General features: G+C 31.6%; 2 protein-coding genes across 5 annotated transcripts in view; both read left to right on the forward strand.

The window, feature by feature from the left end:
* Positions 1-988: 988 nt before the first annotated feature.
* On the forward strand, positions 989-4,302 carry LOC138134839 (protein spaetzle-like). Of its 4 annotated transcripts, none has more exons than XM_069053385.1 (5): positions 989-1,146; positions 2,739-2,808; positions 3,192-3,366; positions 3,426-3,843; positions 3,898-4,302. In XM_069053385.1, exons 2-5 carry the CDS (start codon positions 2,758-2,760, stop codon positions 4,130-4,132), a joined length of 879 nt encoding a protein of 292 aa, XP_068909486.1. In that variant the 5' UTR covers positions 989-1,146; positions 2,739-2,757; the 3' UTR covers positions 4,133-4,302. The 4 variants fall into 4 exon arrangements, with proteins under 4 accessions (XP_068909486.1, XP_068909485.1, XP_068909487.1 ...); XM_069053384.1 differs by having other exon boundaries at positions 992-1,146; positions 2,664-2,808; XM_069053386.1 differs by lacking the exon at positions 989-1,146 and adding an exon at positions 2,218-2,236.
* Positions 4,303-11,169: 6,867 nt separating this feature from the next.
* Positions 11,170-12,206, forward strand: part of RYa-R (RYamide receptor) — a 51,194-nt gene continuing 50,157 nt past the window's right edge. The window contains exon 1 of the mRNA XM_069053498.1: positions 11,170-11,253. The gene's annotated coding sequence lies outside the window, so the exon portion shown is untranslated. The remainder of the gene's footprint in view (positions 11,254-12,206) is intronic.

A 12,206-nucleotide genomic window follows, 5' to 3' on the forward strand; every position in this document is an offset into this window, starting at 1 on the left:
GCGGCTTAATTACTATGGAAAAAATAAAAGTCGTGTTCAATGATAAATCGTTGAATTACGTGAAAACAAAACATTTAATGCCATTTATTCGCAGTGCACCTCTTGCGCATCACGCAACACTCGAGATCTACTCCTGCGGTTAAATTTCCGACACGAGTTTCGGAATAAAGAGCTTCCCGCAATTACACGGACCTTGATATAAATTTCGGTTAATTAATACAAATTACTTTGAGAGATGTAAACCGAACAGATATCAAATATCTTAGTGCCGATGTACCTACTTGTTATTTACTGGTTTTTATCTCTAATTTTTGCGTCATTTTACCCTCGGATACTGTAATCTTCTCATCCGAATACCTATTATTAGAAAGTAAAAACGAAGACATGTGTCGACATGATTTTCTAACTTGGAAAATCCATATCATTCACCTGTGAAACATATTCGTGACGGAACAAAATATCGGCATACAAATGTTCTTCAAAAGAAGTAAAAAGGAAAAAACACAATTTACGAAGTAAATTTCAGGAAGAAAATATCCGCATTTTTAAAGCGATCTTCAATTCGGGGAATTACATCAAGATTTCATATGCAGCCAGTGTGTGGGTTGACCACAATTGTAATTTTTTTACAGACTTAGTGTTTTTTTTTTATTATACAGAGATGACCTTACGATGATGGTATAGTTTTAATGTGGGGGTCTTCTTTCCTTTGACGCACGTTTTATGATGATTCACTAAAAATTATTACTCGATTTCGGAAACAATGAACGGATTGACGTTATTACAGAAATTTTCACACAACAAACAAGAAACGTTTATATGTAAATCTAGGTAGATTGGTAAGACTTGGGCTCACGAAAAAATAAAATCTGGAAAATTTTGTGAAAGACGTAAGACACAAAAGTGATTTTTTTCGTGGTTCACATGCACGTGAAAAGTACGCTCGATTTAAATATGCTCCGGAGGTAGGAAAATATTATTTAATATCGTTGCCAAAGGAAAACATGTAATTATATAGCGATTTCTCAACAACATTAAAAGATCTCCGTAATAGTGCTGCGTTTTTCTAATAATAATAATTACTAATTGCTGTGAAGCTATAAATAGAAGATATTTTGAGGAAATAAAATTAACATACTGATACAAGTAAGTGCACACCTATAGAGTTTATTCGATTTTTAATTTACAATCAGGTAATTGTTAAACCAATAATTATTAAATTATTAATTAAATGACGTTATCCTGTCCTGATTAATGAAATCAAAAATGAAATTCATCAACTGTCATTCTGACATTTTTAGCCAAATTATATACCTACGTTGATTATTAAATTGAATCACATTATAAACGGTATCAAGTAGTCAGCGTCATTAGTATTTTTGGTTGCGTACAAAATAAATTCAGAAATAAGCCTTATGTGACTTGCCCTGTACGGTTGGCTTCAAAAAAAAACGGGAACTGTCAGAAAAAGTTCTGTCAAATTTTATTAAATTTTTATAGTTTGAAACGGTCTTTTAGAATTTAGGTTAAAAAACTACACTTATGTGTCAGAAATATCAGTTATGCAAATACAAATACTACTGTCAAACAGACACAAATTGACATAAATTGACAAATTAAATTTCCAATTCACATTAGGTCAAATTTCATTTCCTGTTTTTTTTTGAAGCCAACTGTATAAGAACAAGCGATTTTGGATTTCCATGCCCACTTTATGTAAACAATTATTTTCGGCAACAAATTTGAAATACAGATAATGTCATTGTTTGTGCATTAAATTTGCCAATAATCAAAATTAAAACTTTAAAATTGTATTTTGTAAAAATTTAGACTAAGACGAGACTCTAATTTATGCAATTGCTTATGCAATTTTCCTTACACCAGAGAATTGAAAGTTGCACCACTAGAATAATAATGATTCTTTTTTCTCTGATTGCATTCATTTATAACAACATCACTGATGGATTTTTTATGTAACTTATTACATAAACTTTGCTGTAAATTATTTTTCCTCTTTTCCATCAATTCGCTTCCGTAAACAATGCGTAAAATTCCTAATTATTGATTTTTGATTAAATTTTAATTTCATTTTGGGAAATCCGTTTGATTCATTGTGAAATCAGCAATTATGGAAACCGTCTGACACTATGAAACCGAGAGTATTCGAGCTAATGGATCCAATCAAAAATCTACAACGGATTTGTTTATCTTATTTGACTTTCACGGACATATACCGGTATGTGCCTAATTGCTTCAGCATGAAATATGTAAATTTCCACACATAAAACATATAACTATAAACACAGAAACGGAACTAGTTTTGAACAGTGTGTGTTGTGCACTTGCGAAGATAGGTACTTCGTTCATGGTCAGTTTTCTAATCATGAGGAAGTTAATAACTGGTCGCTGGTACGCGGAATTCCATCACAAATAAAGTAGTCCCTCAAGAATGAAAAGTGATCGAGTTTTATACACGACAATACAATTTTGATGACTAATTCTCGTTTTATACCATGTGCTACTTATTGTAATAAATTGCGGTTACATTTATTACTGTGTGCAGTGTTGTGATAACTGATTTTGCACGGATTTGTAATTTGAAAATTATATACTGATGGCTATGTATCAATTTGTGTTTACATTATGTTTTGATGGGAATCCAGTACTCCATCAGCTTTTAAACGCGACAGAAAGAAGTCTTTGCAAACTAGTGCATGTAACTGTTAATGCGTTTTCAGCGGCTAATTGTAGAAGACGATGTTGAAATTCTGCTTGTGTCTCTTCACTTATATTCTGCTGTTGGCAACGGTGAGTCTATTAATTATTTAATTGCGCTCAAGTTGTTTTTTCCGAGAAATTATCTTTCAATCAAATGTAAACACGGTTATAATTAATATAAAAATAAACCTGTTGTTGTTGTTACTTGTACAGATTTAAATATATTACTTTTACAATCAATATTAGTCAAACTTTCAGTTGAATTTCTAGGCATATAGACAACAAAATTATTTTTAGTTTACGCTATCCCAATTGTCAGCATAACTTTTGTGTGTAATCTAAGTAGTCATGTTCCATTCTTAGATAAACCTGTTATTAAATGTTTTTTTAATTTGTCATGAGAAACATGAAGTAAACACATAAACACAACATGGTGATTACAAATATCTAGATAATTTCATACATTTTTGTAGGTATGTGTTGTCGAAGCGCGCCCCCAGTTGAGGGTACCTATTCAAACTGTCCCTAAAGGGTTAAACGACAGTACCGTTACCTATATTAAAAGACTCTCAAGTAAAAACGTTTCAAGGGACGATGCCAACAATAAAACAAAAACAAGAATTCTGTTTCGAGGTCACAGAAATGAAGGTATGAAATTGAAACAAAAAAGTATTTGTGTTAATTCGCTTCAATTCTTTCCTTTAAAGCTTCTTTTTACAAATTAATTCTAGAAGAACTTCTGGAGGATATTAACGAGCAGGACATAATATTTCCTGACACGTACCAAGTGATTTTTGAAAATGTTCCCAAAATCGACGGACCTCCGAAGTGTGCTAAAAGTAACACATTTTGTGAAGATTTCGACTCTTATCCGTATCATCACGTGAGAGACGTTCTCAAACGTAAACGGGTTCGTAACGATTTGTTCGGCAAAGATGAACCTCCCGATGAGCAGTACAGTATTACCAACAGAAACGGCGATTTCGAATCTTTCGTTTGTACCAGTTTATCGAAGACGGTGTTTCCGCGGATCGGTAAAAATAAAAATAACAAGTGGAAATATATCATCAATCAGGAAGAAACCGAAGGCTACATTCAGGGAATTAGAATCGAAGTGTGTCGGAAGTGAGGGGAAGTATCAAAAAGTTTGTGTTATTTGCTAAGAGGGTTTTTTAACAGGGAAGGATCTGCGTGTGATTTAATCGGAGATGGAGTTAATGGTTATATAACAAGTTGCAAACAAAAATATATGTTGAGGAGACTGATGTCCTTATCCGAGAACGGAGATCCAGCGCCAGATACGTTCCAGTTGCCTTCAGCGTGCTGCTGCTCGTATAGAAAGGATCTCAGTTTTTTGTCTAGATTTGGGTCTGAGGATGTTTCGTCAAGAGTGAAAGGAAAAATTCGAAATTAAAATTTAAGAAATAATGTGATACTAAATTGGGAAAAGGGAATTATGTTTATAGCTAAATTTTACCCGATATAGTTTATGTACCATATTTATCAACATCAGTTATAAGAAATTAGATGTAACTGGATATTATTTTGTATATAAGAAAGATATAAATAAAAATAAAAAGAAAACATTATTTTTGTTGATTGACATTAGGCAACTAAATATTCACCGGAGCTTGGCTAGGTGACAGATCGTTAGAAAGTTTGATGGGATTATTGAGGATTGTTCATTAATAAATGACACAAAAACGAAGCAATTATAGTTGACAAAAATAAATTGTATTTTAAAATTACTCAACTTTAATAAGCAAAATGAAAATTAACGATCGATGCTTATATTTTTTAGTTTGTTTATCGTCATAAAAAAATACGGTTCAACGTTGCAATAAAATTATTTCAATTAGTTTATAAATGTGGATAAATGTCGACTAGTTTTTGAAATCCCATCAATTTCATTTAATGATTAAAATTATACACAAAAAAGCAGCAAATATGCAGACATTTATTTTATGATTTCTCGTCTCTAGTGTATTTATTTGTAAAACATGAAAGTTGATTGTGGGTCGAATAGTAGTCCTAAATATAATCTGATGATCTGACTGATTACTATCTCCAAATTTATCTCTACACTATTTTCACTGAACAAGAAATAACGTTTTTTTTTTTTTTTTTGGTCAATATAGCTTTGCATTTTTCCGCACTTACTAAAGGCCACGGCAAAAAGAAATTAGATTAAACATAACAACATTTTCCATAATTTTAGAAACTGTAAAAAAAAACAAAATGTGGGTTCCGGTTGAAATATTGAATAGAGAAGTGCAACAGGTTATGTAACGATGCATTTCGACGATCAATTCGTCAGAGCCATTTGTTATCATGTTATTAAGAGGTAATGCAGTGTAATGGTGGAATTAGGCAAAAAGAGAGAACGATTTTAAATGGGCGGTGTGAACGTAACCCAAAAAAGTCGTTGAGACAAATTACAGTGAGATCTCATTCATAATTTTCTTATACTCGCATTTCCATTTTCCTGTAAGTATTGGTTTCGCAATAAACGATTAAAAAATTATTTCTCCAAAGCAACGAACGTGTAGACGTTCATAACTTTTCACACAACAAACAAAAAGTCTTATGCAAATATTGTAAACCTTGTACGGCAAATAAATAAAATATAATAAGTTCGGAAATTTTTGCAATCTGATTTTTCTCATGGTTTACATGTACGTAATATGAAAAGCTTGTTTGTTGGGTTTGCGTGCTTTCATACTTCTTTTATTTACATTTCGTGGCCATAAATTTATTATTTTATTAATTTTTAATGCCAAACTTGTCACTTAAAATGTTCTTAAAATCCTTTACAACTTTGGTCGAGGAATACGAGTTGAAACGGTAAGTCAGGTTCAGGTGATCAAATTAAATATTAATTACTTCATTATGAAGTTTTGCCAACTTTGTAAAACTATACTGAATGTAATAAAATCTCAAGAGAATCATGCAGCAATGAAACTTCATTAATTTTCTACATTTTTCATCAGTAATGATTGATTCTTCTTTTTTTACAATTGTTACATCCATTAAAGAATGAGTAAAGTAACAAGTAAACAAATTGAAAATTAAGTATAATTGCTTTTTTACGCCGAAATAGCGAGGAAAGATAATATCAAGTATAATCATTTTAATGAACTGAAGTAAATTGGCATTTAGAAAGAATTAGTAGTCAACAGAGAGTGTTTAGTTTAAAAGAGCGTATCACACTTTAGTTTTTACATTATTTTATTTTAAATCCTCCATTGATAGATCTGGTGATTAATTATTTATTATTAAATTATTAACGGTTTTTTGTTAGTTTGTTTAGTTTGCTTATATCTCCCTAATGGTGTATATTTACTGGTACTTTCGCTGAATTTGGGTTAGACAGTGCACATTTATGGCCAGTAGGAGCCAACCCCCTGCCGGGAGCAAAAAGAATTTGAAAACTTCTCCTTACGACTATTACAATCCCAGACGGGGATGGGAAGAAAGGGTCAACGTCGTTACAAGACTGTAATCTTTTACCGACACCACAAAAACACTTTACCTGTGCGATTCGCATTGAAAAGATTTTAGTCATGAGAGCGTCCAGTACTTGGTGTTGGTTCAGTGATGCTGAAAGTTTTGCTTTATTTTTTAATTCTAAACGAGGTAGATATGTGTGTTTTAAAGAAATTAAAAAAATATGTTGATTGGGCGACTTATTTTTAGCTAACGACTCAAGCTTTGTCAGCTGCCGTTAATTCTAGTTTAAGAGGAGGTATGTTTTGGTTTAATATTGTATAGCATTTGTAGCATTTTTTCACTTTCTTAAAGACTTGAACAAATTCGTGTATAAATAAGTACGCTGAAATAATCACAAGTTACATTTTAGGTTTGTTCAAGGACATGATATTTCCGGACTCAACAGAAGATGAGACCGAGGTGACATTAATACCAAAATGTCATAACCAAACGTTTTGTGAGGATGTAGAATATTATCCGGAAAATATGTTTTATGAGATTTTGAGAAGTAGAACCTACAGGACAAGATACCTCCAGTATTTTACGAATTTACACATTAACGAGGACTTCATTAAAAGCAGAGTTGAAGAAACTAACAATTATTTTATATGTCCTTCAAGGAAAAGCGTTGTTTATCCAAAAGCAGCCTTAAACTTAAAAAATGAACTAAAATTTATTTACAACATAAAGAGGTACAAACAACCCGTCTCGATAGAAGTGTGCGTGTAAGTTTTAAAATAAGGTTGTTGAATAATAATAAACATTAATCGCCATAAAAATTTTCAGTAAAAACGAAAAATGTAAGTTTTACGAGAAGGTTTCAAATTATCGCACTAAATGTGTGCAGAAATATGTAGACAAACTATTGTTAAGTGCAGATGCAAATGGAAGACCTTATATGGATCGATATAAATTTCCATCTGCTTGTGCGTGTTCATATGAACATGCCGGCAATTCTCGCTTCTCCCAATTATATAAATACTAGCTTGTAGCTATGTTTTTGTATCATTAGAGAGGTCCAAGAACAGGTATTGGTATTGGTATGTTGTCTTTAGGTAACATTTACAAATAAACATCCTTTGTTTTAGCAATTAAATAAAAGTCAAAATGGTCTTTGGAGCAAAAAATAGTAAAGTAGTAAAGAAAGATGTGAAAAAGATCAGTTACGTATTCGAGATGTTCACGCATAAACGTGACTAAAAACATTAAAGTGATTATATAGTCAGATAAATTTTAAGGGAATTATTTGTTTACCCCTGTTTTTGTTTTATTTTGTTATCTTTTTGTAATTTATTGTTAAACATTATTTTCAATAAACTGGTTTCTACGTAAGAAAAATTCCCTCTCATTTTACTCAAAATCGTCCCAATTATTATTTGTAAAAATCACCATTATTTTGTAAAATTATGAAGGAAATAAGTGTGATTGTTAATACATTGGTAAATATCATTTTGTCAATTGTTATGTTACCATTATTAATAATAATCACGAAGAAACGTGGAAGATCTGACACTTTATGCTTTAATTCTTTTAATGGATAAAAGTTTTTGGTTTTTTAACTTGATCGAGAAATATCTCAAAAACTTTTCTTTATAGCTTAACACTCTTTTATACACTAAAAAAGAGCTTTTCTTTCATAACATCCACTAAAAATATATGTCATTTAAATTTTGAAGCAGGGGAAGTATAGGGAACGGTTGGGGTCGGAGAAATGAGTAGGTAAAACACTTTCATCATGAAATAACGCAAGCTAACAATTCCCACATACATCAAACGTGCGTGTTCACCCAATCACAGCGCTTCCTTTCATCCAATCAAAAATGTTTATCGCCATAAAAACGTCCTGCTATTCTGTCATCTGTCAAAAGAGTTTAAAATTGCATGATACTCCTGTCAGATTCTCAAATTGTTTTTAATAATTGTGTTTTTAATAAGTGTATCATAAAAATAAATAATTACCTAACGTTAAAGTTTGTATTCTGGAATTAATCTTGCCAAAAATAACACGACCTAATTTTTTAAATCTGATAAATGTTCACTTTTTTGCCTTAGACAATTTAACTCGTTGATATTTGGGCATTTTTATTGAAAATAAATAAAAATGCCCAAATTCAACTCGTAAAATTGTCAAAGCAAAAAGTTTTCGTAAAATTGAAAAATTTATCCGATAAAAAAATTAGGTCTTGTTATTTTACCTTCGCCATCTAACTCTTTGAAATTAATTAAATTTGGGTGATTTAATTACCTCGCCTTACCTGCCAAGTAATTAATCGACTAGGATTACTCCCTGTATTTTTGTGTTTGTTTTTCATATTCCTTATGACTTTTTTGATTACTCAATTTATGAAGTAACGTTTATTGTTGTAACGTCGCTTGCTTAAAATATTTTACAACTTGAAGCATTAAATTTAACATTTATTACACTGCAGACAAAAAGTGTGGTAGGTATAAATAATAAATATACATATTATGGGAAAGTACTCAAATGATCTAGGACGCAACGAAATAAAGCATGTTGTACCTACGTACCTACCTGATTAACATTAAAAAAAAATTATGTTTCATTTTGTGAAGGTAACAGCCATATTTACGATGATTTGTTTATTGCGTCAACTAACTCATACCTATTTGAAACAATTAACCCTTGTACATAGCGAAATTCATAAATTAACTTTTCTCAGTTTCAGTTTTTCCAGTTCATTCAGTTTTTCAAAGCGTATGGCTTGCTTGAACATGGTGGAACAAGTACACTTTTCACCTAAAAATAACTTACCGTTGTTTTTACTAATCTCAGAAAACATCGACTTCTCACACTGATGTTCCCCTTTAATACATCTGTAAATCAGTGTCAAAAAATAAGTCGAGAATTCTGAAGGTATCCCTACAACGAGAATTTATCGTGGCTAGACAATGACCTTCATTATTAGATTCAATTGTTCTTGTTGCTGGTCTGCTTGCAAGACGATAAAACTGTTGTACCTACAGGTTTCGACTTCCCTGCGCACACTGGCATTTATTTATTTTCGTTCGTAGAGAATTTTCCATCCCCTTGCACTGTTTAATGGCTTCTTGGTAATTGTTTCACATTACATATTATTAAATATTTAAATAAAATACATACATGTATTAAAATCTGAGGACGTGGAATTATTTATCCGCGAACTAGAAGAGGCCCCAAAAACTACAGTAAATCTTTCTCTATCTGCAGAAACTTTTTGTATTTTTGTAATCACGAACTAGCTGGAACTTTTTTTTTGTTAGATTTTTTTACAAAATAAATAAAAATTAGACACTTGGCAAAGATTTAAAATGAACGGAACGGAGTTGAGCATCAATAAGCAAGCAGACGAAGCAGTACATTTTAAAGGTTTTCAACAAAACAAAAGAAATAACTCATGGAGATTAAAAGCTAAAATTCACGGTAAAAACATGTGTCCACAAGACACACTACTACTTAGTAGTGGTCGTTAGGTTATGTTAGAGGCGCTTGCGCGACCTGAAAACATCTAGCACTTGGCCTTAGCCAGAAGGTATACGATTATTTTTATTTTTTTTTTAATAGTTAATAAATTTTTTTGTTCGACACTGTCAGAATTTGAGAATTTTCTCGTATGAAAATTTCGTTATATGCAACCCAAAATACAGGGTTATTCTAAATGATTGTAGTCGAAGTAGACCCCATGCCCATGTTATGACATTTTTGCCGCTTTCATGTGAACTGTCAATTTTTATCGCTGTCACTGTCATTTTTAGGTTAAAAGTGCGATGATGAGAATTTTACGTATTTATTTTTGTTAAATTAACGATTGAATCGAGAATATTGAGTTGTTTTGCAACCAATTCTAAAAATATTGAGTTGTTATTCACATCATTATGATGTTTTTTTTATGTGGAGCGGCAACCATAAATTTTACATTCAGTTTTCTCGCCTATTCGATTCGACTACAATCATTTAGAATAACCCTGTACAAGAAACCCCTAGAACTTGATATTTTGTTTAATTCGAAATAAGTTAGCAATCCAAGTAGCTTGGCGAATAAGATGACACTCAGGACTCTCAGTGAAAAATTATGTAAATTAATGTAGCAGTTATTGAATTAAAACAAAATCTTTACCTGTTTTATTAAACATTTTGAAATGTTTACAGACTGTTCTAGAGTGATACACAATCATTTCTGAATTTTTTGAGAATTTTAAATTGATTAGAAGTGGATGTTTTCGCACTGACGATAAAACTTATCTCACTCGGTAACAACATAGTTTTGATTGCATATAACGAAATTTTCATCGGAAGTCTCTCGTGACTAACCCTGTATACAGGAGTATTCACGAGTAATAATGGGCCTAACAATGTCCCGGCGCAACCAAATAAACTTACTTTATTTTTTGTCCCATTTTGCGTTCACCTGAAAATAAATCCTTAGGACATGTGCCAGAGTAACATTATTTCTCGCATTTATTTCAGCCTGAAATTTATCTGAAAGTTTTTGGTCAAAGCCGCTAATTCTGAGAAATATTACCAGTATCAAAGATGTTATTATTGTTGTAGGCGTTTTTTCGTGTTTGTAAATGTAGTAAAACTACATAAATGGTTAATCTGCTATTGGCCGACGTTGGATTGTGACATTTGACATTTTTTGAATGGTTACTGGTTACACATCGTACGCAAATATTACAACTTCGTACAATTTTTAAATATTGTTTCTGGTTTTTGTCGACCACACCTGTAAATATAATTTGTTTAATTCTTAATTATTTATGAAAATACAGTTATTATATGTAGAGATTTCTCCTTTGAAATTTACGATCGATAAAGGAGTTTATTTGTTTTGTAATAGTTTTCACTTAATTTTGTTTGGAACGGTTCGATTTTATTTCGAAAATACTTCACATTCGATAGGCGATCAAATTTATATCATAATCTTTTCTCTATTAATAACTGAAGCAATAAAGTTTTCCTTCATTTTTGTTTGAGTAGTGGAGTAGAATAGTGCGTGCTATTATAGTGAAGTGTGACGACTCACTAAATTAACACAGAGTTAACAGGTGAGTTTTCTCAATTAACAATAAAAGTAGAACGTGAAAAATTACAAAGAATATTGTATGAAACTGCGCAGCTTTAAAGCTTTGCTCATTTCAATTCTCAATAACGCAATCTCCGAAAGAACTGAAGTTATTCAGAACTTACCTATTAATTACACGACGATGAAAGGCACAGCATTTTATCTACGTTCTTTTGAAATTGCGAAGGCGATTTGATGTTGATTCAACAAGTTCACTGTAATAAAATATACATTTCTCTGATTTATTACTTGACGTGTTATTTTTTAAAGGGATATGTTGAAAGGAACACTGTTTTACATAAACCACAAGATTTTGCAATTTTCAATTTGCAAATTCTTATTTATCCTTTTAAGTGGTGTCCATAAATTGTATGATTATTACGACAGCTCTACATTACTCCAAACACTCAAAACATTTTAGGAGTTCCAGATGTGTGCGGTGAACCGTCCATCGAGGGTACGTTCTAAATGACCAACCGTCTCTGAATTATTTTCACTCACTCATTTTGACCCGGTTGTCATAAACAAAAGGATTGTTAACATAATGAAGCTCAGTCTGGTTTTTTAATAAAATTATTTCGTAAAGCAAAGTAGTGTTACGTGCGTTTGGAACCCAAGTGGCTCTTATACGAGAACGTCACCTTCTTTCATATTAAAACTTAAAATTGTCCGCTAGCGAACAATTCAGACGAAGGAGTCACTTGGCTTGCGGGGATAAGGAAAAATCCATATCTGGAAAATTGGAAAATGCAATTGCCACTATAGCTTGGTGATTTATTATGGACACCGGTCACCAACAAACGCGAAAAGAGTACTAAATAACATAATTTTAACAAATACCACAAAGAAGTTAAATATCAGAAGTATTTGTCCTCATTATAAATGTTACAGATACGTTTGGGAAATATTTGTTTTTGTCAAGTACCACAAATGTAA

Source organism: Tenebrio molitor, chromosome 7, assembly GCF_963966145.1.
Source record: "Tenebrio molitor chromosome 7, icTenMoli1.1, whole genome shotgun sequence".
Lineage (NCBI taxonomy): Eukaryota > Metazoa > Arthropoda > Insecta > Coleoptera > Tenebrionidae > Tenebrio > Tenebrio molitor.